Source organism: Photinus pyralis, unplaced genomic scaffold, assembly GCF_008802855.1.
Source record: "Photinus pyralis isolate 1611_PpyrPB1 unplaced genomic scaffold, Ppyr1.3 Ppyr1.4_LG5, whole genome shotgun sequence".
Taxonomy (NCBI): domain Eukaryota; kingdom Metazoa; phylum Arthropoda; class Insecta; order Coleoptera; family Lampyridae; genus Photinus; species Photinus pyralis.
The window spans coordinates 6,724,329-6,746,926 of NW_022170596.1; the positions used below are offsets into that span (position 1 = coordinate 6,724,329).

General features: G+C 35.1%; 4 protein-coding genes across 4 annotated transcripts; 2 read left to right on the forward strand and 2 right to left on the reverse strand.

Moving 5' to 3' along the window:
* The first annotated feature begins 6,925 nt into the window (after positions 1 to 6,925).
* Positions 6,926 to 8,378, forward strand: LOC116171364 (protein ALP1-like). Its single transcript, XM_031488156.1, has 2 exons — positions 6,926 to 7,438; positions 7,491 to 8,378. The coding sequence occupies exons 1-2, from the start codon at positions 7,083 to 7,085 to the stop codon at positions 8,305 to 8,307; spliced, it is 1,173 nt and encodes a 390-aa protein (XP_031344016.1). The 5' UTR covers positions 6,926 to 7,082; the 3' UTR covers positions 8,308 to 8,378.
* Positions 8,325 to 9,627, reverse strand: LOC116171365. The gene is made up of 3 exons (XM_031488157.1): positions 9,275 to 9,627; positions 8,745 to 9,224; positions 8,325 to 8,690 (listed from the first exon to the last, which is right to left on the reverse strand). Exons 1-3 carry the CDS (start codon positions 9,357 to 9,359, stop codon positions 8,455 to 8,457), a joined length of 801 nt encoding a protein of 266 aa, XP_031344017.1. The 5' UTR covers positions 9,360 to 9,627; the 3' UTR covers positions 8,325 to 8,454.
* A 3,259-nt stretch (positions 9,628 to 12,886) lies between these two features.
* On the forward strand, positions 12,887 to 14,052 carry LOC116172653. Its single transcript, XM_031489902.1, has 4 exons — positions 12,887 to 13,015; positions 13,070 to 13,634; positions 13,698 to 13,857; positions 13,907 to 14,052. The coding sequence occupies exons 2-4, from the start codon at positions 13,305 to 13,307 to the stop codon at positions 14,014 to 14,016; spliced, it is 600 nt and encodes a 199-aa protein (XP_031345762.1). The 5' UTR covers positions 12,887 to 13,015; positions 13,070 to 13,304; the 3' UTR covers positions 14,017 to 14,052.
* Positions 14,053 to 19,637: 5,585 nt separating this feature from the next.
* Positions 19,638 to 20,834, reverse strand: LOC116172859. Its single transcript, XM_031490158.1, has 3 exons — positions 20,526 to 20,834; positions 20,236 to 20,482; positions 19,638 to 20,186 (listed from the first exon to the last, which is right to left on the reverse strand). The coding sequence occupies exons 1-3, from the start codon at positions 20,832 to 20,834 to the stop codon at positions 19,711 to 19,713; spliced, it is 1,032 nt and encodes a 343-aa protein (XP_031346018.1). The 3' UTR covers positions 19,638 to 19,710.
* Positions 20,835 to 22,598: the final 1,764 nt, after the last annotated feature.

The following is a 22,598-nucleotide window of genomic DNA, read 5'->3' on the forward strand; positions in this document are numbered from 1 at the left end:
TCGTAGCTGATAGAACAAATAAGAACTGACGACTGAGGCAACTCATTAGTCATTTCATTTCTGGAATTTACCGTTGGGTCCGTTGGGGACTCATTGTTATACAATGCGATTTGCCGGTCTTGCACTTGTTCCGACCTTTTTTTTTGCAAATACGCACATTTGCCGCCCTAAGAAAAAAATGTAGGGACTTAAACAGAAATCAGAAACGACATCTCACATAACGATAAGCAAAGTTAATAGGTGTAATATGATCTTTGCGATAAGGAATAAGGATATTTGCATTTCGCGTTCACGGCACTTTCGGTCTGTGGTGCTTTCAATTTAAGTTTTAAGTTGTGCTGGTGCGTTTATTAAAAAAATTGCCTAGCTATTAAAATTATCGATTATCGTACACCTACTATGGTACATGGTACAATCGATAGTCTTATCGTACAAAATCGATAATTATCGTACATCTAACAACACTGCGTCCGATCACCGAAGTTAAGCAACGTCGGGCGCGGTCAGTACTTGGATGGGTGACCGCTTGGGAACACCGCGTGCCGTTGTCTCCTTTTTTTTTTCTAATTTTCGCTTCCTTTTGACACATATTTAGCGATACTACTTTTACACTTTGCGAAATTTAAAATTGTTTCGTTTTGTTAATTTTTCGGGACTTTTGTATTCCCTTTGCGATTTTACCGAACTCTCCTTTATTCATCGAAATATTTATTTACGTTCGATTAGAAAAGTGCTCAAAATTGGTAAATTTGCGACACTTTTGAATCCTTTGCGTGCATCTCTTTGTTCTTCTTCTTAGGAATAATTTCTAGAATTGTTTGCCTTAGATCACCATATTTCTCGACAACGGCCATACCACGTTGAAAACACCGGTTCTCGTCCGATCACCGAAGTTAAGCAACGTCGGGCGCGGTCAGTACTTGGATGGGTGCAGGGGTGGATAACTGTAATGGACAAATTGGTTCAAGGAATTAGTTTGTCAACCAGACGACTTTAGCGCTGCTATCTACCACCTCTTCTACCTTTTATTTAAAATTTAAATAAACCGCTTGCCCGCCACATCACGTGTTGAGATTTATGCTTTCTTAACCTAAGTTTCATGTTTGTGAAAGCGTGTGTGAAAGTTTACGTGTCGTTATATTTTACAAGCGTGTCGTTTTTTTTTTAGGATAAAGGACATTGGCTATTAATAATTAAATAGTGCTTATTATTTTAACAGAAAAATGGTTATTTATTGTTGTGTACCTACATGTAAGGTTAGAAGCGGGCAAGGTATTAAAATGCATCGATTTCCGAAGGATCCACATGTAAGTTTAAGATGTATTATGGTATAGATATAAATATTGAAGTTTTTTGCATTTATTATAGTTACAAACACAGTGGCTTAATGCTATTTCATCTTCCTTACTGCATCAGAAAGATCGAACCTTTATTTATAAAACATACAGGGTGTGCCATAATCATTTTGATGAATCTTCAATCATCCCATGTGGCAGGAGAGGGTCAAATTTAAAATATGATGCTGTACCTGTTCTAAATGTTGGAATATGCAGACAACGCGAGAGACAAGGTATGATACATTCCGCTTCACTGGTATAATTTTCAGTCAGTAAATCACATTAGGATTATAAACAAAAACCCCAATGGATTATTATGAATAGCATATTTTAGCTAGTCAGCTGTGATTCTTTTAGTATAACACATGTGTTTTAGATATGGAAGAAGCAGAATGTTCAACATCTGTATCAACACCACAATGTGAATCCCCTACATTGCCTACAGGTATAGTTTTAATTTCAATGAATATTACATGCTACATGTTCGTTTTAGCCTTGGAGGGCAATGTTATTGAATCAAATAGTTTGAATTAATTTGCATATCTTAAATTTACAACTAAAGCAGTGTTCTCTTGAGTCAAATTAGTCAATGTTAGACTCGGTCTTTTCACCTCCCCATAACTTGAATCTCCCGGTAAATTACATGATTACCAATTGTTGACACAATCGTTGTTGTAGTACTTATTGGGCGATTAAATTTACTGGTAGATGAAAATTGTGCTTTTTCAACAAGTTAATTACTATTGTTTCATGAAAACACTGCATAACTGTTTATAGTTTTTGAAATGAAATATTAATATTGTCATTTTTATTCAAAAACTAAACTCATTTGGTTGTAAATTTGAAATCCACAATTTAATTCTGAGTGTATTTTAGAATTCACATCAAGTTTTCCTGTTTGCATTCCAATATCAGTCGAAGCAGGCAACACCTCTCATACTTCATTGCGGAAGTGCAGTTTTCAATCTTCTCGGAAAGGTAATTAATTTCTAATAAGGTATAGTCAGTAAATAAATATGTGGTGGATGAGTTACATAATCTATGTAATTCACTAAATTTCATTTGAATAATTATGCACCATTAATTTACCTCCTTACTTGCAGGTTTAAGACAGAAAATGAACATTTTAAAAACTGGAAAATTAAGACACAGCAAGGATGTTCCGATAGAAGCCCAACAGATTTATAGAGTGGCACAAAATATTAGAAAAACCGCGAAGCGACTGGATCGTGAACTGGCTACAACAAAACGACGTTTAAAAGAAGCACAAAATGTCCTATTATCAGAAGATTTTTTAAAACTAAAGTTAAATGAAACTTCAGCTATTTTTTTTATGGGACAGTTAAAAAATCAAGCCATCTCTCCAAAAGGTAGAAGGTATACTTTGGCAGACAAAACTTTTGCTCTGGCAGTAATGAAGCAGAGTCCGAAGGGATATAAATTTTTACAACTCATTTTTGCATTGCCATCAAGAAAGACGTTGTTAAATTTATTGCACAAGGTTCCCTTTAAAGCAGGAGTTAATGTTCACATTTTTGATCATTTAAAATTAACTGCTGAGAAGATGGATCCTCGGAATAGGTATTGCATTATTATTTTTGACGAGATAGCCTTAGAGCCATCAATTCAATATAATACTGGTGCAGACTCGTTTGATGGATTCCAAGATAACGGTACCGAATCCACAAAGGTTCCAATTATCGCAGACAAGGGTATGGTTTTCATGGCTCGCGGTATCTTTAAAAAATGGAAGCAGCCTCTTTCTTTTTATTTTAATAAAGGAGGCATGAAATCAGATATGATAGCTCATACTTTAAAAACCAACATCATAGCTGCACAAAGCGCTGGATTGGAAGTAATTGGCACAGTTTGTGATCAAGGAGCACCTAATAGGTCCGCTATAAATTTATTGTACTCAGAGACAAATAGAATTTTCAAGTCAAGAGATCAAGAAAATAGATTATTTGGTTTTTTAGTGAATGATAAGGAAATTGTGCCCCTTTATGACCCTCCACATTTATTAAAATGTATGCGGAACCTGCTTTTTGACCACGATATTGAATATGAAATAAAGGGAAAAACTATGACGGCCAAATGGGAGCATATTGCCAACCTTGTTTCCCTTGATCAAGTAGAAGAAGACACAGATTATAGAATGCTTCATAAAATCACAAATCTACATATTCAAAATCGAAAAAAAATGAAAGTTGCGTATGCTGCCCAAATTTTCAGTAAGCGAGTGGCTTCTCTATTACGTGGTTTAGCACGTCTGTGTAAGTATATGAATTGATTTATTTCTCGGTTTATTTATTCTTTTATTAATTTATTAAATATTTAATTTACCTATTTTTTCAAACTAGATTCATTAAAATAATACAGAGTCTTTGATCACTTTTTTAATTGTTACTATCAAACATTACGTAACAGTACCCATATATGATTTGCATCTGCAAGTACTTTTGTAACAATTAAATACAAATATTTTTTTTGCAGCACCACACAACATACCTACTAACGCTACAGAAACTGCAGAGTTGGTTCTTTTTATGGATAAATGCTTTGATAGCGTAAATGGGTCAAAGTATGTGCAAGAGAACCGACTCAGATGTGCAGTTAGCAAGGATTCTCCACATTTCGACTTCTGGCTTGAAGCTTTAAAAGTTTTTGAATCTATGAGATGTTTACGATCTAATGGCAGCAAGTACAAACCCCCAACAATTCATAATTGGGTGCACACCCTAAAAGGGTTTCGGTATTTATGGAAGAAATTCCAAAAAGAAGGTGTCACCTATTTATCCTGCCGGAATATTAATCAAGATCCTCTAGAAAACTTTTTTGGAGCTATTAGAAGCCACGGTATCCGGAACATTAATCCAACCTGCCAATCTTTTACATATTCATTTAGAACTTTGTTATTAAATAATTTAACCTCTGTACATTCACCTAGTGCCAATTGTGAAAAAGACGATTCATCAGTGTTAGATTCCTTTAAAAGTTTGATTAGTGTTCCACAACAAACATCAGATGTGCATTTCGAAGTACCAGACGTTAATTTATCAAGTGAATTAAGTGACCAGTCCTTACAAAGAACTGCCACTTCAACATATGTTGCAGGAAGTGTTGTGAGAAGTATTATAAAACAAATAAACAATTGTGTGTTATGTAAAAAACAGCTTGTGGGGTCGTTAAATGAATTATCTTTGAAAGAGAGATTTATTATTCAAGAATATCAGATAGAAAATAGGCGCCCATTGACAACTCCTTCAATAATGTTTAATACACTATTTCAAACTGCCATTCATATACTTACTGAGATTTTGCCGCAAGTATGTCACAAGCAAAATATAAAATGCGTTTTAAAGGTAATCTTAAAACAAAATTTAAGTTTCACTTGCATATGTCAGGAACATGATTTGTTCGATATAATTTGTGAGAAAATAAGCCTTTTTCATTCTCTTACTTGGGCTAAAAATATAAACAAAATGTTAAAAGGCAGGAGTGAGAATGTACTCACAAAAGACCCGATCAAAATACAAGCCATGAATATTTATGAAATCAATAAAAAAATTAAAAAAAGGGTGGCAGATTTAAAACATTTAGAAATTTCAACTTGATGTGTATGTTGAAGGTGGTGCTTTTGTAAATATGTTAACAATTGAATAAGCTAAGTTTTACTAAGTTTGTGTGTGTTAATTACTGTGATAACAATCCTATCTTTAAGGTTCTTATATTTAGGTTGTTTAAGCTGGGTTTATAGTTCCCTTTTCGTAAGAACTTTAATACATTTAAGTTTAAGAATTAAGTACTATTTATAGTTTTCATAATTGTGAGAGTGTCACGTGTACATTGCACAGGCTATCCGCCATTCTGTTTATTATTTATAAATTTCATGTATATGCCGCATCTTTTCTTAACAATATTTGAACAAACCATGGTGAGAATGTGAGAATTTTCACTCTAATGGCAAATTCCTGCACATTTTTACCTTAACGTTTGTAATAGTACTTTAAGCGTAACTATAATCAGTGGCCAGAAATATCGCGATGTGTCACGATACTTAATGATTATCGATCGAAGTATTGCGATATGTTTTTAAAAAAAGTATTGAAATCAATATAGCAATACTTTTTTTTAGTGTTGTATCGAAAAACATTAGAATTGACAACTTTTGGTGATTTACGCTACCTCCTCAAAGAGCCCGACATGTGAGCAGTACTCAACGAATAGATCTAGTACTACCCAGTGGCGGCTCGTAAGCTGCGTTGAAGGTAGTGCCAAATTGTTCGTCCCTCCCCATTATTTTACTAGTTACAAATTTTTGTTTCCATATTATTCCAGTTGTTTAGGTAGATTTAGAGAATAATTCTAATATTTATGTACAACATTCCAAAATCTGTCTACTGGCTAGAATAGAAGCTGACGTTGGTGAGACACCTATGTAGTTTCACATACAGTGACGGAAACAAATTTAGCCCCTTTAATTTCTTTGGAAATTTCTTCATGATATACTTAAAGCATGCATTTCAGTAATTCATTTTGTGTAGTTTTAGATGAGAATTAGCGGAATTTTTTTCCAAAAATCGTATGGAAAGTGTTACTTTTTTCATGATTTTTTGAAGTATCCGTTTCCATGGCTTTAGCCTTATCTATAAACAATAGCATCAATTTTATTTGCAGTTTTATTAATGAGGCCCCTATACTATCACTTTTTAACACTATTCAAATCTTTATACTAAACAAGTACTGAAATTTATTAATTCTTTGAATACCTACTCCTTCATTTTCGGATTTATCGCTATAGTCGTGTCCTACAATTCTTTAGAAAATTTAGACATTTTATTTTTAAACAATATTTAAGTCCGGTATTGCCTTATCTTCCAGAGAATGTATGGAAAAATATTTATTTTATGCATTTTACGTAACAATAAAATTAGTCCCGTAAGTGTAATCTTACACAGAAATAAAAAAAATTGTTTGACTTATCAAGAATAAAACACGAAAACAGCGCAAAGCATAGTAATACACGTACACAATATTCAATTGTGCTTATAAGCCAAACTTCTGGTGGCTCAAGTTGTACGTATAAAACGCTACTGCGGTTTCGCTCCTCCCACCCCTCTACTCCCCGCGGAAGTCCACACTTGTAGGAAAGTACGAGCCAGTTTAGATTTGGCACGGCTCGACCGTATTTGCAGTCCACAATAAGCACCATTTGAATTCTTGGTATCTAATTTATTAAATCATTTCTTTTTTTTTGTTTTAAGTTTTAAAACACAATATGCTCTAGAGTCTAGTGGACACAATTATTAATTGTTAATTATATTTTAAGAATTGATCATTAGCTGATTTCTTGAGGTGGTGCCATGGCTCCTTGGCTCTTTATAGAGAGCCGCCCCTGGTACTACCTAAAAGCGTTGAGTGAAGAATGTAGTAAGAGGCGCAACGCCTGTAATAAAAATCGTTCCATTTCCCTTCTCGGTTCAACGCACGCAATCTTACCCGTGAGGTTCCAAGTCTCGGTGCCACACGGGTAAGCTTGCGTGCGTTGAAGCGAGAAGGGAAATAGAACGATTTTTACTACAGGAGTGCGTTCAGAAACAAGTGATGTTCTTTGGTGTGAAGTAAGTGTAGAGTGATGTCACGTGCCCAATGTCACTCTGTACTTTAGAAACGCACGGAGTGAGATGCTACTGTCAATTATTTTTGTAAGGTTAGAAAGTTCGAGCAAAACAAACAATTTTAAATATGAACAAAAGGAAGCTTATTTGTGGCTTGGCAATCTCATTATTTAAACAATTCCTATCGGAATTAGAAATATTTGTGTTTGAAGCTATCGATATTGAAGACGAAGAAGATCCTGTACCTTCAAAAAGGAGAAAGTTGCCGATTAGGATTGAGAATTATATGGAAAGGGTAATACCGAACCTCAGTAAACAACAATTTCAAATGCATTTCCGTATCAATTATGTGACATATACCAAGTTGTTACCAATTATTGCAAATGAAATAAAGAAAAAAGACATTGTGGGACGACCTTTAATAGACATCGATAGACAATTACTTGCTGTACTGTGGCTATTGGCAACCCCAGATTCATTTAGGTACCTACCTACATATGGAATACATTCATATATAACTAGCACTTCGTTTTAGATCAGTAGGAGAAAGATTTAATATGGGAAAGTCTTCTTTAAGTGTGTCATTTTTCCGTATCATCAAAGCGTTGAATAACATTGCGCCAAAAGTTATAGTTTGGCCAACAGGCGAACAGGTAGAAGCAGTTAAAGAAAAATTCTCCAATCTTGCAGGCATTGACGGTGTTATTGGAGCAGTAGATGGAACGTTTATTCCAATAAAAGCCCCCAAAGATGACCCAGAGGTATATATATGCAGAAAATGCCATTACGCAATTACACTGCAAGGAATTTGCAATGCTTCATTAAAATTCACTGATGTATTCGTGGGTTATCCTGGATCTGTAAGCGATACTCGAATATTCCGCAATTCCGACATATATAATGCGGTTACTGAAAATGTTATGGAATATTTTCCCAATGGAGAGTTTATTTTAGGCGATAAGGCATATCCTTGTTTGTCATGGTGCATACCTCCATACATCAACAGTGGAAATATGAATGCAGCAAAAAGAAATTTTAATTTGAGAGTATCTCAGACCAGACAAAGTATAGAGAGGGCATTTGGCCTTTTATTTGGACGACTACGGCGACTTAAATTTTTAGATATGAATAGACAAGATTTGATTCCTGCAACTGTTGTCGCATGTTGTGTTGTGCACAATTTATGTATAGAATCGGAAGATTTATTGGTAGAGGAGTTTATAAATGAGGGTATCCAATTTGTAAGAGGGAATTTGGAACGTGAACATAATGGCCGAGGAAATTTATTTCATGAGAATGGAACTCATAAACGTGATCAGTTGTGTCAAAGATTATTTGATGTTATGGACTAAATACTTGTAAATATTTTGTAATATCTTTATGAAACACTTAATCATTAATAATAAACATAAACTGTTACGAACTTAATACATATTCTTACATATTGAAAAAATACACTACATTCTACAGGATGTGTACGGTATTTTACTGTCATAATCCTACAATTTGTCTAAAAGTTTATTCATCTGCATGTTGAAATTTTCAATGGATTTTTGCTGCAACTCTCGAAGTAAACTCAGCCTCTCTTTATGCCGCCTTTCAATATCATCTTCTGTGAAACGCCTTTTCCTGGAAACTGATGGTGTTGGAGAGATACTTGAAGTTGTTGATGCAGTTTCCGTAACAGGCGGACTAGATGATCGAGATCGAACGTCATCACTGTCTTCCTTTTTGTCTAAGTATAATAATATAATCAAATTTACTTATAATGAGAGAAAAAGATCCTTACCTTCCAAGTTGCGTCCTCTTAGAGAGGATGCTACTGCAATGGGCTCAACGTTTGGTTTTTTTCCGTAAATATCATCCATCTCTTCGTAATAAGTAAATTGTATAGCGGCAGCACCACTACTAGTCGCTTTCATATTATCTTTCTTCTTCATATACCTCATTTTTAAATATTTTACTTTATCTTTAATCTGGGATGTAGTAAAGTTCCCACCATCATTCTTCATTTCATCCTTCATTAGCGCATATACTGCATCATTTTTTATGGTGGTCGATTTAAAATCTTCTTGGTGAAGTTTTAAAAAATGAATGAGCTTTAATGTCATCTCGTGACTCCACGAAACTTTGGTTCCCATCGGCGTACTCGTCCCGTTTGGTGAAGGAAGTCCAAGATCGGCAAGTTGCTTTTGTAATTCCTCATAATATTCAATGCCAAATATTGATTGCAACTCTGCATTAATTGAATGATACAGTAACTCTCCACCTGATAGGATTAAAATAGGAATCGATATATAAAATAATGTACCTACTTACTTTGAGTATTTTGCAAAACAACATTTTCATTTTCAATAATATATAAACCATTTTCGTTAACTACTGGCACATACGCATTTTCCATTATTAATTTAATAATTTACTTTACTGAAAATAAAATAATTTGGACAACGATTGTTGACATTTGACAGTTAATTATGAAATGCGCATGACAGGTGATTATTACCGCGCCAAAAAGCGAGGTAATGAAAGGTCACTCCAGAGTTACACTGAGGCGACTTGCAAGCGTTTCTGAACAAAGGGTAGTGTTGTACAAGGTGATCACACTACACTTTCTGAACGATCAGCGTAACTCCTATCTGGTTTCTGAACGTACTCCAGGCGTTGCGCCTCTTACTACATTTCTTCACTCAACGCTAAAAGTAAAAGATTTAAAGCATACGAAAATATTTTGGTACGTAGTATCGTTCCGACCACTGCTATAAATGCCAATGTGCAACACGTAAGGTTTCAATTGGTAACGACACGGTACTGTGTTACAGGTACGTTAACTATAAATTCAGCTTTACCGCCGTTTTAGAAAACTTTATTTAGTTTAATTACTTTGTGAATAACAGTCCTATCTCTTAAGCTTTGGATATTTAGGTTTACTTATATATTTATAAATAAAACAAGTACCTACTTAAAAGTGTAATAAATTAATAGTGTTTGGTGTTTAATATATAAATATTACAATTGTCTTCACTCTTACGCTAAACCATCCGCTAACACTAAATTGACTAATGTCTAATATGTAAATATTAGTCAATTTCGTGTTACGTGATGGTTTAGCGCAGGAGTGCGACAACTCAAGAAAATGAAATTTAATTTGAATTCAAATTAATGGCGGGAGCGGGATGCTTAGTAATTATTCAACCAGACACGGAGTGGCGCTTTCAATGCCCCAATTTTTTTATTTGAGTTGCCTGTCTATATAATACAGCTAACCTAACCTAACGATCCATTGTCTATGGATGGGTGACCGCTTGGGAACACCGCGTGCCGTTGTCTCCTTTTTTTTCTAATTTTCGCTTCCTTTTGATACATATTTAGCGATACTACTTTTACACTTTGCGAAATTTAAAATTGTTTCGTTTTGTACATTTTTCGGGACGTTTGTATTCCCTTTGCGATTTTACCGAACTCTCCTTTATTCATCGAAATATTTATTTACCTACGATTAGAAAAGTGGTCAAAATTGGTAAATTTGCGACACGTTTGAATCCTTTGCGTGCATCTCTTTGTTCTTCTTCTGAGGAATAATTTCTGGAATTGTTTCCCTTAGATCACCATATTTCTCGACAACGGCCATACCACGTTGAAAACACCAGTTATTACTGTGTTCAAAATTTTTGGAACATAAAGGATTTTCTGTGAAGGTTAAATTTTCTAAAAAAATTTTTTGGATGATTTGTCAACAATAATACCCGAAATTCAAAACATATTTAAGATATCAAATGGATCCTTTAAAAATTTTTGTCACAAAGTCTATATAGAAAAGAAAATTGATCTCTGGAATAAAGTATTTCGTATTAATGACGTTATTTTACTTGACGGTCATTACTAGGGGGCGGATTCTTAGGTAAATAAATATTTTTTTTGCGTATCAATAGAAGGCCCAAACTGTGTTAAAAGTCCCGGATGAACCAAAAGTAACTCAAAAACGAAGTTTTATTTCACATAAAAACACCTATTTTTGGTTTATTTTTATGTGAATACATATTTCAAAGATATTCATAAAAAACACATAAATACGACGTTTTTAATTTATTTTATCCCTTTTTTCTCTCTTCCCGTGCATAATATTCCACATTTTTGTCCCCATATTTATTTACACAAGATTTCTGTGTGCAGTAAGTACTATGGTATCTTGTTTCTGCATTCGTCACTTCCGCAAATTCTAGACCTGCTGACAAGTTCTGTTTTTTGTATGCGGCGACCCGTAATTTTTTGACTGGCTGCTTTCTTATCTATCTGACTCGGTAGGTACTGTTTCAATTCAACACTGCAGATTTGTTCGTTGTTAAAGTAGACAGTTGTAAAGTTGGACAAGACCATACCGTGCGTAAGGTGTCTTAAGTTAAATCGAGCACTAAATTCGCGTCTTTACTCTTCAACAATAGCCAATATACAATTGAATTTAAAAACATGTACATTTTAGCGACATCCCATGAACCCTCTCTTAAAATACGCAAGACTTACTTCCTGTGACGTGAAACGGTGTTTCTCGCAGTACAAATTATTATTCAGAGACAATCGACAATCACTTGTGATCGATAATTTGGAGATGCCTTTTGTTATACATTGCAATGCTAAAGAAACTCCTGGTAAGTAATGTTCAGCTTACAGCTACTATTGGTGAATAAAAGACTTGTCTCCTTTCCGTTTTTTTCGCGAAAATTGTCAAAATAATTTTAAGTTTTTAGTAAATATTTTAATGTTTTTAAGCACATAAAAAATAAATATTTTTGAAGTTTTTAGCACCTAAAAATCCGCGCCCTAGTCATTACAATAGTAACATAGATCCTGAATTTGGCGTTTTACTGCATATTGTCGTGAGTTGTGCACATGAAGTTTTATTTATTTATGAAACATTAAACATTATGTCTTTCAATCAACATTTTTTTGCTTACGAAGTTAAACTTGGGAATACCGTAAAATGCTCTTTGTTCAAAGACTTACCATTTTCAAAAGAATTAGTTATAAATGAAATTCATCATAAAAACTATATCGCGATTTAAGCAAATGTGTAATAAGTAGGTATGTAGTATTGTATTTTATTTTGTGTTATCATTAGCTATAAGTACATATTATATTGTAGTTTAGTTATTTAAATATTTGTTTTTATATTTATGTTTTTGCTCACTGTGGATAAAGTATATTTTGTTTTAAGCATTTTACATTTAGCTAGAAATGGGCATTTAAATTACGATCTTCATGTATTGCATACAAATGCATTTGTGAAATTGTATAATATGTAAGGTTTTATACGATAGGTAATAAAGGTTATTATTGAAAATATATTATGTTTTCTTTCACATCAGGCACACATGTGTAGGATAAAAGTGACTCACAGAACAGTTTTAAATCTGTGAACAGTACAGTTTTTTGATTTTTCAAAAATAAATATGTTAATACACATACTCTTTGCAGTAAACATATGTTTATATTTAGAATAAGTAAAGATGTTTCTAATCAGTACTACCATACTACTAATGGCAAGTATTGCATATATTTAAGGTAAGTATAGTATTTTCGTACTACTAGTGAAACAGTATGCTTATAGCAAGTATATTTTTGGTAATAACTAGAATATTTGTTCGTTTAAAGTATTATACTATTTGCTACGTAGAAGTACAACATATTACTAATGGTAATTATCTTGTTTATTAATAACTACAACATTATTTATCTATATATTTATTAATTAATTTACTAACTGCTAGTATACAAAACCTTAACAAACCAAAATTCTTACTGTTAGTAAAAGTTCTTCTAGTCCTCTATTTTAGTATATTTTTATACTAACCATTAGTAGAATTTTCCCTCAGTGTAGGCAGGCAATAACACTTTTTTTACTTCTTTTTTCAGAAACATATAAAGAGGCAATCTTTTACGAAACGAAGCTGGTTGAATCTTTCAGTACAGAGCAAGATGAGCCCAAAAAAAGGACATCTAAACCTAATGAAAAATACAGAGACAGCTGCTTAACACCACCTCCTACATTAACCAAATATAAAGGTTGAGTGAAATGAATATGTAATAGCGAAATGTATTTTTGTACTTACATTTTAGGGAAGGAAAAAGACCTAGAAGATTCTGCATCGGAATATTCAACTCATGAATCATCAGGTAGTGGTAGCGAATCTTCCTACCGTTCACAAAAAAAAGGAAAAAAACAATTACGGCAAAAGTTCATAGCAGTCGCTTAGTACCACCAAGTTCGCCTAAACAAATTCAAAGAAGCACCCACATATTTCATCAGCCGGAAGATCTGAATAATATAAATATAGCAGAGTTTGATGACGACATGAATGATACCGTGGTACCCGAGATGGTACCTGACCAGGACAAAGAAACCACTGTCGACTTCCATAATGCACCCACAGATGATACATTTTCATTTATATCACACGTTTTTTCAGGTAAGCTAATGAAGGAGTTGATTACTCAGTATGTAGATACCAAATCGAGATTGATATCGATTGAAGCCAAGCTGAACACCATTTTGGATCGTCTCGCGTTAGCAGTTCCGTCACGTGACTTGGATTTATTGCCGCAATTTCCTCTGGAAACTGTCGAGCAGTTTAGAGATTTCGAGAAACAACTGAAAGACAACAAAGGCTTTGAAGAGCAGTTTGTAAGTGAAAACTCTCTGTACAATAAATATCTAAACTAAATCATGTAACGCTTTGATTCACAGGTTACGTTTGTGCAACGTATAGGTGGGGAGAATTTGGAAAAATGTATAAAGAACATCCTCCGAAAAGTTTTTTCAAATTTTGTGGGATCATTCCTGAGTTGGAAGGGGCAAAAAGGCAATATAGCATTGGAAAGTACAGCAATAATTGCTGCTATCAAGGGTAACCATAACCCAGTGAAAAAATATGTAAATAATTTAATATATTGTAGATGCAGTTTTAAGAGCACATCCGTCAAGCTTCACGGAAGCGAAGTTTAAAGAGACGACGATGAACTTTTTCCAGTACGCGTCAGTGCGGCTTTCCCGTCAAAAACCATAAACAATTAATTTATATGTATACACCTAGATGAAGATTAATGAGGTTTTTTGTTTTTACAATAATGAAATAAAATAAATGTTTAGTTTTTAATTCATCACAGTCTCATTTCAAACGGAAGCGATCTAATCTGTAGCTGCATTGTTTCTAACATTTAGCTCTGTGATTCCTTTTACTAAACTAACGTACAATTATTGTATCTGTATGTGAGAGACATTATTTTGTATACAAGTTTGTATGACAAAATAAATGTCAGCACATACATGCACGTTTCAGTTTAACGTAAGGAATACATTGCCGATCTGATTGATGATCACACCATGTTGCGGAAACCTTTTACTGAAAAGTGATAACAATATTGATCTCGTACTAACACAGCAATATGATAATGAAACCATTTTTTAACCCAGTAAAAGCAAAGTTGTTTGAACATTCAAATATCAACATTCATGCAATATTAGTACCTTGCAATGCAATGTTTTTTCACGATAGATTTAGGGTTGCTACAACATTGCACTAACATTACATTATGATTAAAAGCAATATTGCACATTACAATACAACATTGCTTCAACATTGACAAAATATTACTTTGCTTAGTGGGAGTTAAGACGAGCAAGAGCAAAAGGCAAGAGTTCTATAATAACAAATACCGCCGAAAAGCAAATATTAGAAGAAAAAGAAAATTTAAAAGCAGCCAAATTAAAGAACAAAAAAACCATCGCTGTAGTACTAGATGAAGCTAAGGAAAAACCTACAAAAAAGAAAAGAAAAATAGCAATAGAAGAAAACCTAACAAGTGACGAAGAGGAAACTGTGGACTATAAAGATTCTTCTTCAGACTGGGAGCCTGAGCAAGAAGACGAGAACAGCTACTTCACTGATGATATGAACATTGTAAAAGGTTGTTTCATATTAGTAAAATTTACAGGTGGAGTTCATTATGTAGCCAATGTTTTAACTGACTTAGATGAAGTGGGAGATTGCGAAGTTAAATTCCTTCGAAAGAAGTGTTCAAATTCTTTCTTATATCCGAATAACGTAGATATTGCATCAGTTAATAAATCTGACGTACTAACTATGGTTTTACCAAACCCAAAAGCATCGCAAACTAAAAGACAATCAAACATATTTAAATTTGAAATAAATTTTGACGGTTTCAACGTACGTTAAAACTACTTATTGTTATTTACGTTGTTTTTATTGTATTACATACTTTGTTTGTTTTGTTTGCTTGTTTATTTGGCATATCAGAACATGTTTCCCTGGATATGTAGTGTTGGCTCAGTTTGTACCATCAGAATATTTAGTGTTGGCTCAGTTACTACCAGTGGTACTAAGTGAAACACTTGCAAGAGTTTTTCTTAAATTTCCTCATATGAACATGTTATGTTTATTTATAGTATTGTTGTATTTTTAAGGGGCAATATATAAGTGCACTGTAATAAAATGTATCTAACTTCGGACCAATCAACTATAACATGACAGAGTAACACAAATGGAAAAAATGCTAAAGCTTTGCGTTTATGCACTAAAAAATGGTGTATTTGCACTTTAAAAAAGACTTATGCAGCTTTATTAGTATGTTCTACAAAATGATAGACTCGCACTTTGAACAAATACATTCCAACTTTAAAAGTATGCAATATAAAGTTATAGTAGATTATTATATTTATGCATATATAAAGTATAAAAATAGCTATAGTACAAATCTGTAGGTACTAAATACTCATTTATTGGATTATTAATGCCTTTTTAGCTGTAGTTGGCCGCCCTCTCTTCCTCTTTTGTCCAAGTGGAACACTTTTAGCTTCAATGGGTACTTTGGCTTTTCCTAAAATAACTAATAAGCCTAATGAATGTTCGCATATGTACTCTTTCAAAAATCTTGAGCAAGTACACTGTGACACTAACTCTTCATTTTCAGAGTAGCAAGCTAATTTTAATACTGTTTGAGATTTTCGAAAATCATCAAAACATTCCCATTTAAGATAGGTGTTCTTCCAAGTCTGCATTTCTTCTTGGTTTAAAACTTCTGTCGCATTCGTCGATTTTGTATAATAGATAGTCTTCTCATTGGATTTTTCTTCAAACATTTTTGGTTTAAGTTTTACCCATTGGTATGCATCAGTCCAGAGTTTTGTTGTCAATTTTATAGTTGAAAAAAATGGCTTGTAATTCGGGTTTTCTGGATTTCGCTCATATGACCATTTTTCAACTAATGAAGTTCTTAAAGTTTCCATAAACTGACCTACTGGAAGACGCTCCCTTATAGTACTAGCGGTATAACGGAAATTCTTGAAAGATACTGCATTTTTTTATACCAAGGTGCCACTTGGTACAGTTGTTCCTTAGAGCCATTTAAACGATTTGACTTGAAGAACACTTGACATTTTCCGTGTGGGTAGATTTTAGAGGGGGTAGGGGTGATTTATTGTAACATTTTTTTAAAAACTAAATATGGCCTAGAGACGAGATCTGGATGTCGATGTCGTATGATTTTAACCCGAGGAATCCAATGGTAGCGCCAGAAATGTAATCCGGATACCGGAAGTCCGTGAAAAGCCGCCATTTTTAGAAAATGGCAGACTTTTGATCGAATTATATTTTTAAGGCACACCGGGTCGTGTAAGGTGTCTAGACTTATGTTTTTGGGGTCAGGGAATTCATTTTTGATAACAAATATAACCTACTGGCATCGGAACTGCATGAGAGGCTTCCCTACTGCACTTTTTGAAGACATCGCGCGCGGTGAAACCCAAGATATTCCAAAGTTGTGATATATAAACTTAACTATATTATTATAGGGTAAGTTTGATTTGGGTGCCAGCGCACTGCAGAATAGGGGGCAACGAAAGGGCGGACGAGTTGGCTCGCGAAGGCAGTGGTGGGGTCTTCATCGGGCCCGAGCCTACCCTAGGGATTGCTCCCTCCGTTGTTAGGGCCAGGATTAAAGATTGGTTGACCAGTCAATTCCAGGCTCAGTGGCAACAAGTAACCGGACTCCGACAGTCCAAGGCCTTTCTAACAGGGCCCGTTGGCAAATCGGGGTCTTCTAAGCTTCTAAAACTGAATAGAAGCCAGCTTAGGAAGATCACTGGTGTCCTTACGGGACACTGGATGGTCAACTATCACCTGCATAACACTGGGCTCGCGGAGGAGTCAACGTGCAGCTTCTGTGGGGAGGCAGATGAAACTACCGAGCATGTGGTCTGTCACTGTGACGCTTTGATCAGGGACAGATATCAACTCCTTGGAGACAGATACCTGGAACCGAGGATGGAGAAGCAACTTAGGCTAAACAGGGTCCTATCCTTCATTGAGAGGAACGGGCTCTGAACTCAGTTTCGAAAAAAGGGGGTAGGCACAATGGGCCTCTGGTGTGCCTAAGTGCTGCCCGGTCGGGCTCCCCTGCGAATAGAGAATAGAACTATATTATTTTGTTTAATAAAAATACACATTAACAAGACATAAGATATATTAAAACATGGGGTAAAAAATGTATAAGCCTATGAAGAATCACCAAGTACATCGCTGACCTCCTCTGAGATTGCGTTATCACCACTGAAAAGGCACCTCTAAATAGCATGATGCGGGTCACTCTGTAATTGGGCGCATGCCTGTTGAGGGCCCAGAACAAGAGAGGGATAAAAAATAAATAAATACATAAATAAATAAATTTTACATATAAATATTAAAGGTTCGGTAATAAATTACATCGAAAGTATACAATATTCTTACCCTTTGTTTGAGCAATCTCCCATACATTTTTGGCATGCAGGGGAACATGGTAATCCGTGTCGCCGCAGCACGAGTTGGAGGAGCACGTAAGGACAGCGGCGTATGTCGCTGGCCATATCTGGGGATGTGCAAACCAGGTGATGAGAAGCTCTACAAGTCCAGAAGGATGGGGATGGACACTTGAAGCCAAAGGCAGGAAGGTTCTGTAGTCCAAGCTGCCACAAGTATGGAAGGCAGTCCGTGCTCTGAACAGGTGTGGCTGCGCGACAGGCTGCGAGACCCTTCGGTGCAGCTGCCGGCGACACGGATTGCCATGTTTCCCGGCATGCCAAAAATGTATGGTAGATTGCTCAAACAAAGGGTAAGAATATCGTATACTTTCGGATATACCTAATTCACTACCGAACCTTTAATATTTATACCGAGTGAATATTCCCAAAACGAACAAAGAGAATTAACATGGGAAAAGGGGTTTTTGTAGATAGTTGCTCCCCATGTTAACTTAGAGGGTTGACCATGACACCAATCGAAATAAGATTTTTTCCTCGTCTAATGATATACGAATTAGTTCATTTTCAGGTGTATTTCTTACTATATTATCAAAAACTCGAGAAATCCACTTACCAAAATCATGTTAAGCCATGACTAAGACAAAAAGCAGATTCAAACGTCGAAATCAATATCAGTTTATGACGCCTGGCCTGGCATTAATTTTTTTTGTAAAATGCGGTTCACTGAGGAAAAAGTATTTATAATAAACAACGTTTACAGCGGAAATGTTTACTCTAGTACGCGATATTTGTTTTCCGTGCATCTGAATACCTATTTCAATTCGTTAGGAAATTTCCATGGCTTAACATGATTTTGCTAATTGGATTTATTGCCGAATTTTTGATAAAATAATGAGAAATACACCTGAAAATAAGCTAATTCGTATATCATTAGATGAGAAAAAAATCTTCTTTTGATTGGTGTCATTACAAACCGTCTAAGTTAACATGGGGGACAACGATCGGCAAAAAACGTTTTTCGCATGTTAATTTCCTAAGTTCGGTTTTAAAATATTCACCCGGTATGTGAAATTCTTTTTCAGTGTGAAAACGCAATCTCGGAGGAGGTCAGCGATGTACTCGGTGATCCTTCATAGGCTTATAAACTTTTTACCCCATGTTTTAATATATTTTATGTTTTGTTAATGTGTATTTTTATTAAATAAAATATTACAAATTTATATAGGTATTAAAACTTTGGAATATCTTGGGTTTCACCGCGTGCGACGTCTTCAAGAAGTGCAGTAGGGAAGCCTCTCATGCAGTTCCGATGCCAGTAGGTTATTTTTGTTATCATAAATGAATTCCCTGACCCCAAAAACATAACTCTAGACACCTTACACGACCCGGTGTGCCTTAGAAATATAATTCGATCAAAAGTTTGTCATTTTCTAAAAATGGCGGCTTTTCACGGACTTCCTGTATCCGGATTACATTTCTGGCGCTACCATTGGATTCCTCGGGTTAAAATCATACGAAATCGACACCCAGATCTCGTCTCTAGGCCATATTTAGTTTTAAAAAAAATGTTACAATAAATCACCCCCACCCCCTCTAAAATCTACCCACACGGAAAATGTCACGTGTTCTTCGGGCCAAATCGTCTAAATGGCTCTAAGGAACAGCTGTACCAAGTGGCACCTTGGTATAAGAAAATGCAGTATCTTTTGGTATACCGCTAGTACTATTACAGTATGTTCTTTTTTAATTGTGGCGTTTATTGATTCGAGGCCATTCTTAGTGCTTGGGAAACGAGCACATGCACCTTCATACCAAAATCGATTAACTCCAAGCCATGTTTTTTTAAAATAATTAATGAAATCTTTTATCGCCTGATGGTTTGTGACATTTTTGGACTCCCATTTTTTCAAAAATAGATTTTCAGCAATTATGAACACTTCGTCGTCTATGAAGAGCTGCAAAGCATGAAGATCTCTTCCGATTTCTGTTTTTCTGTTATACCGCGAATAACTGAATCGACGTCTTTCAAAACATGAAAAAAACATTGAAGTCTTCGAGCTGGAGTCCCAAATACTGATTTAAAACCGTTTGTAATTGCTACACTTGCATCTGCAAGTAACACATTTGGTTTCCAAATCATCTGATGAATATTCATGTACGATTGCTTCATTGCTTGAAATATAAAAGCAAAATCAGCTTCTGCTTCGCCAAAACACACTGCAACTGCTAACGGATGAAATTTTCTGCAAATATCTGAAGTTCCTACAATCAGGACTGGATATCCTTGCCATACGAGTTTGTACGTGGCATCAGCTTGAACTTTATCCACTTCTCCTAACAGCTTTAGAAGTCTTTTGGTCGATAAAACAATTTTCAGGTCTTGTTTCAGAAAATCGGCGTCGTCAACATCAATTTTAAAATCTAGAAAAGACAGACTGAGTATTACGTTGTAAATTGTAGCATTATATACCTAAAACATATGGTTGATCTTCGTTACTAGGAACATTTGAGTTTGCGCTGCACCAGTTGCTTAATTCTCCTGCCGAAATAGTGGACGCTCCAAGAGTTTTTGAGCGTAATGAAGTTAAAAATGTTTTTAACTGCGATTTTACTGGTGGCTGCTCTTTCCTTGCACGGAAAGCTGCAATGATGGCGTTAGGCTTTTTGATTCCGTCATTATACAACTGACGCACTAACAACTTTGCCGATGTTGCTATCTACGTGATTAGCATGATCACATTCAGTTTCAAAGAGTGATACTTTCATATTTTCGGAGTGGTACAATAAATATCTTCCCGCGGGGAATTCATTTCTTCTATACTGCCCGCCCGTACATCTGAATGTAACCTTTAATCCATCCACCGAATTGTACGAAGTAATTTTCTTCCAAATTTTTTCATCTTCAATGCACTTCTCTGCCTCCTTTGCGTCATCAAATACAACTTGTTTGCGCCACACCCTATATTTCGCGGGCTTTCGCTGAACAGGTGGATTTCCATCTGCATCACTATCATCAGATAAATCTTCATCAGACGGTACATTTACGTTAAGCTCTTGCAATTCACTCATGGTTACACCCACCCAATCACAAACTAACCTTAGTTTCTAAAAAAACGGATATACACCTGCACAGTACCTACTGCTACTGCTTTGTTGATTTCGGACTTCGGTAGGACTTGTGCCTCAGAGTTCATTCGTTCTCATCCGTGTATGTTCGCGCGCATGTTGCATATTTCATTTCTTAAGTGCAGACCTGCCGTTTCTAGTGCAAACAATTTTCCAATGGTGGTGAGTAATTACTTCATAGTTAAACACAGATAACACAAGGTTACACATATTTAATATCAGTGGACATTTTTGTTCAAAGTGAGAAGTAGTTCTTGATAAGACAACTACTATTACTTATAGTGCATTCTTTTTTAATTAAGTAGAATTGATATATCGAAAGTGATTGCAGGTTTATCTTTGTGTATTTCCTTTTCGTAAAGTTTGAAATATTTGTCTACAGTTTCATTATGTTTTTCAAAGGTGATATATATTGTTGTGTTATTTTGTTTTAGTTGTAACTTGAAAGAAATTATAGAGCGTCTGGATGTGACAATTTTGTTTAGTTCAATTAATTAACCGGGGGGGTTATTAATAATTTGAGACACAGGATTGCGTAAATTTCATGTTATAGTTTTGGTTCAATTTCTTAGAAGTGTTCTGTTTTTATTTTATTCCTAGAATTTTTTTCGATGTAAATTTCTTTTTAAATTTTTATTTGCCGTTAACGAGGTATAGCGCGAAGTAGAGATAAGGTTCTTCGCAGAATTGCCGGGCGTACGTGCCGTTTAGCAAGAAGTTGAAAAATCGACGCTTCGCGTGATTGGCGGACGGGATGTTGAAGAAAGGAGAAGGGCTTTTGGCTTAAATAGAAAATTTTTGAAGAGAGCGGGGCTTTTTGGTCGTTACAAAGCCAACCGGCGCTTCTTCGGTTACGTTATTTTTGAATTTTGTGGAAGTTTTCCTGCGTAGTTGGATCCAGGTTTAATTAGAATTTTGTGTCTGCCGTTTTAAGAAGAATTATTTGAGAAGTTTAAGAAGTTTGTCGTCGTCCTGTTTTTTTTTTATTTTGCGGAAACACGGAAGTTTTGAATTTGTGGGTACCCGAAGAGAGAAGACGTCGGTGTTTGAGTGGTTGGTTTACGTGATTGTGTACGGATACCTCTTTTTATCGGAATACGTTATTCGGACTAATTTTAAAAGTAAGTAGTAGTTAGTGTTTTGTTTTGTCATGTTTTTTTTTGTAATGTTTGAGTAATTTGTTTTTTTTTGTGTGTGTCATTTATCTGTTTAAAATTGTAACAATTTGTAAAACAGAAATTTACGCAATTTTTTGTTTGAAATTAAACCAGTCATTGCAATCCAGGTTTTGTTTATTAGAGTCAAGGAGAGGTAATTGTCGGCGTCTCTTACTTTGTTTCAAGTTGATTAAATCTGGGGGTAAAGTTTCATATTGGAATTTAAGGATTTGGTTAAGCCACCTATTTATGTCATTGTTGGAATGCTGTAGGGTGGCAGAATCCAGCTGGACCTTGAGATGCGGATAAAAATTTTGTTTTCATTTTAATTACAACTGAGCTAGCTAGAGGTAAATCGTGGGATTCCCAGAAGTGAAGGTTAGGTCTCACAACAATAATTTGGCGCCCAAAAACGTGGGGCAATTTCAGGGAAACGCGAAAGTAGGTAAAAATTTTTGTAGGTAAATTCAGATTAGGGTTGTTTTGTCGTTCGGGTAAAAAGTTATTTTGGTACCCAGACATGTCATTTTTCAGGGAAAAGAGGTGTCCA

What these genes read in the sequence shown, in the direction of transcription:
- LOC116171365 (XM_031488157.1), bottom strand. Translation starts at nt 9,359, where the DNA reads ATGGAAAATGCGTATGTGCCAGTAGTTAACGAAAATGGTTTATATATT. An exon ending in TGTTTTGCAAAATACTCAAA is followed by an intron (nt 9,225 to 9,274) that starts GTAAGTAGGTAC and finishes TAATCCTATCAG; the next exon opens with GTGGAGAGTTACTGTATCAT. An exon ending in AAGAGGACGCAACTTGGAAG is followed by an intron (nt 8,691 to 8,744) that starts GTAAGGATCTTT and finishes TATTATACTTAG; the next exon opens with ACAAAAAGGAAGACAGTGAT.
- LOC116171364 (XM_031488156.1), top strand. Translation starts at nt 7,083, where the DNA reads ATGAACAAAAGGAAGCTTATTTGTGGCTTGGCAATCTCATTATTTAAA. An exon ending in GCAACCCCAGATTCATTTAG is followed by an intron (nt 7,439 to 7,490) that starts GTACCTACCTAC and finishes ACTTCGTTTTAG; the next exon opens with ATCAGTAGGAGAAAGATTTA.
- LOC116172653 (XM_031489902.1), top strand. Translation starts at nt 13,305, where the DNA reads ATGAATGATACCGTGGTACCCGAGATGGTACCTGACCAGGACAAAGAA. An exon ending in AAGGCTTTGAAGAGCAGTTT is followed by an intron (nt 13,635 to 13,697) that starts GTAAGTGAAAAC and finishes TTTGATTCACAG; the next exon opens with GTTACGTTTGTGCAACGTAT. An exon ending in AATAATTGCTGCTATCAAGG is followed by an intron (nt 13,858 to 13,906) that starts GTAACCATAACC and finishes AATATATTGTAG; the next exon opens with ATGCAGTTTTAAGAGCACAT.
- LOC116172859 (XM_031490158.1), bottom strand. Translation starts at nt 20,834, where the DNA reads ATGAGTGAATTGCAAGAGCTTAACGTAAATGTACCGTCTGATGAAGAT. An exon ending in ACCACTCCGAAAATATGAAA is followed by an intron (nt 20,483 to 20,525) that starts GTATCACTCTTT and finishes CTAATCACGTAG; the next exon opens with ATAGCAACATCGGCAAAGTT. An exon ending in AGATCAACCATATGTTTTAG is followed by an intron (nt 20,187 to 20,235) that starts GTATATAATGCT and finishes TGTCTTTTCTAG; the next exon opens with ATTTTAAAATTGATGTTGAC.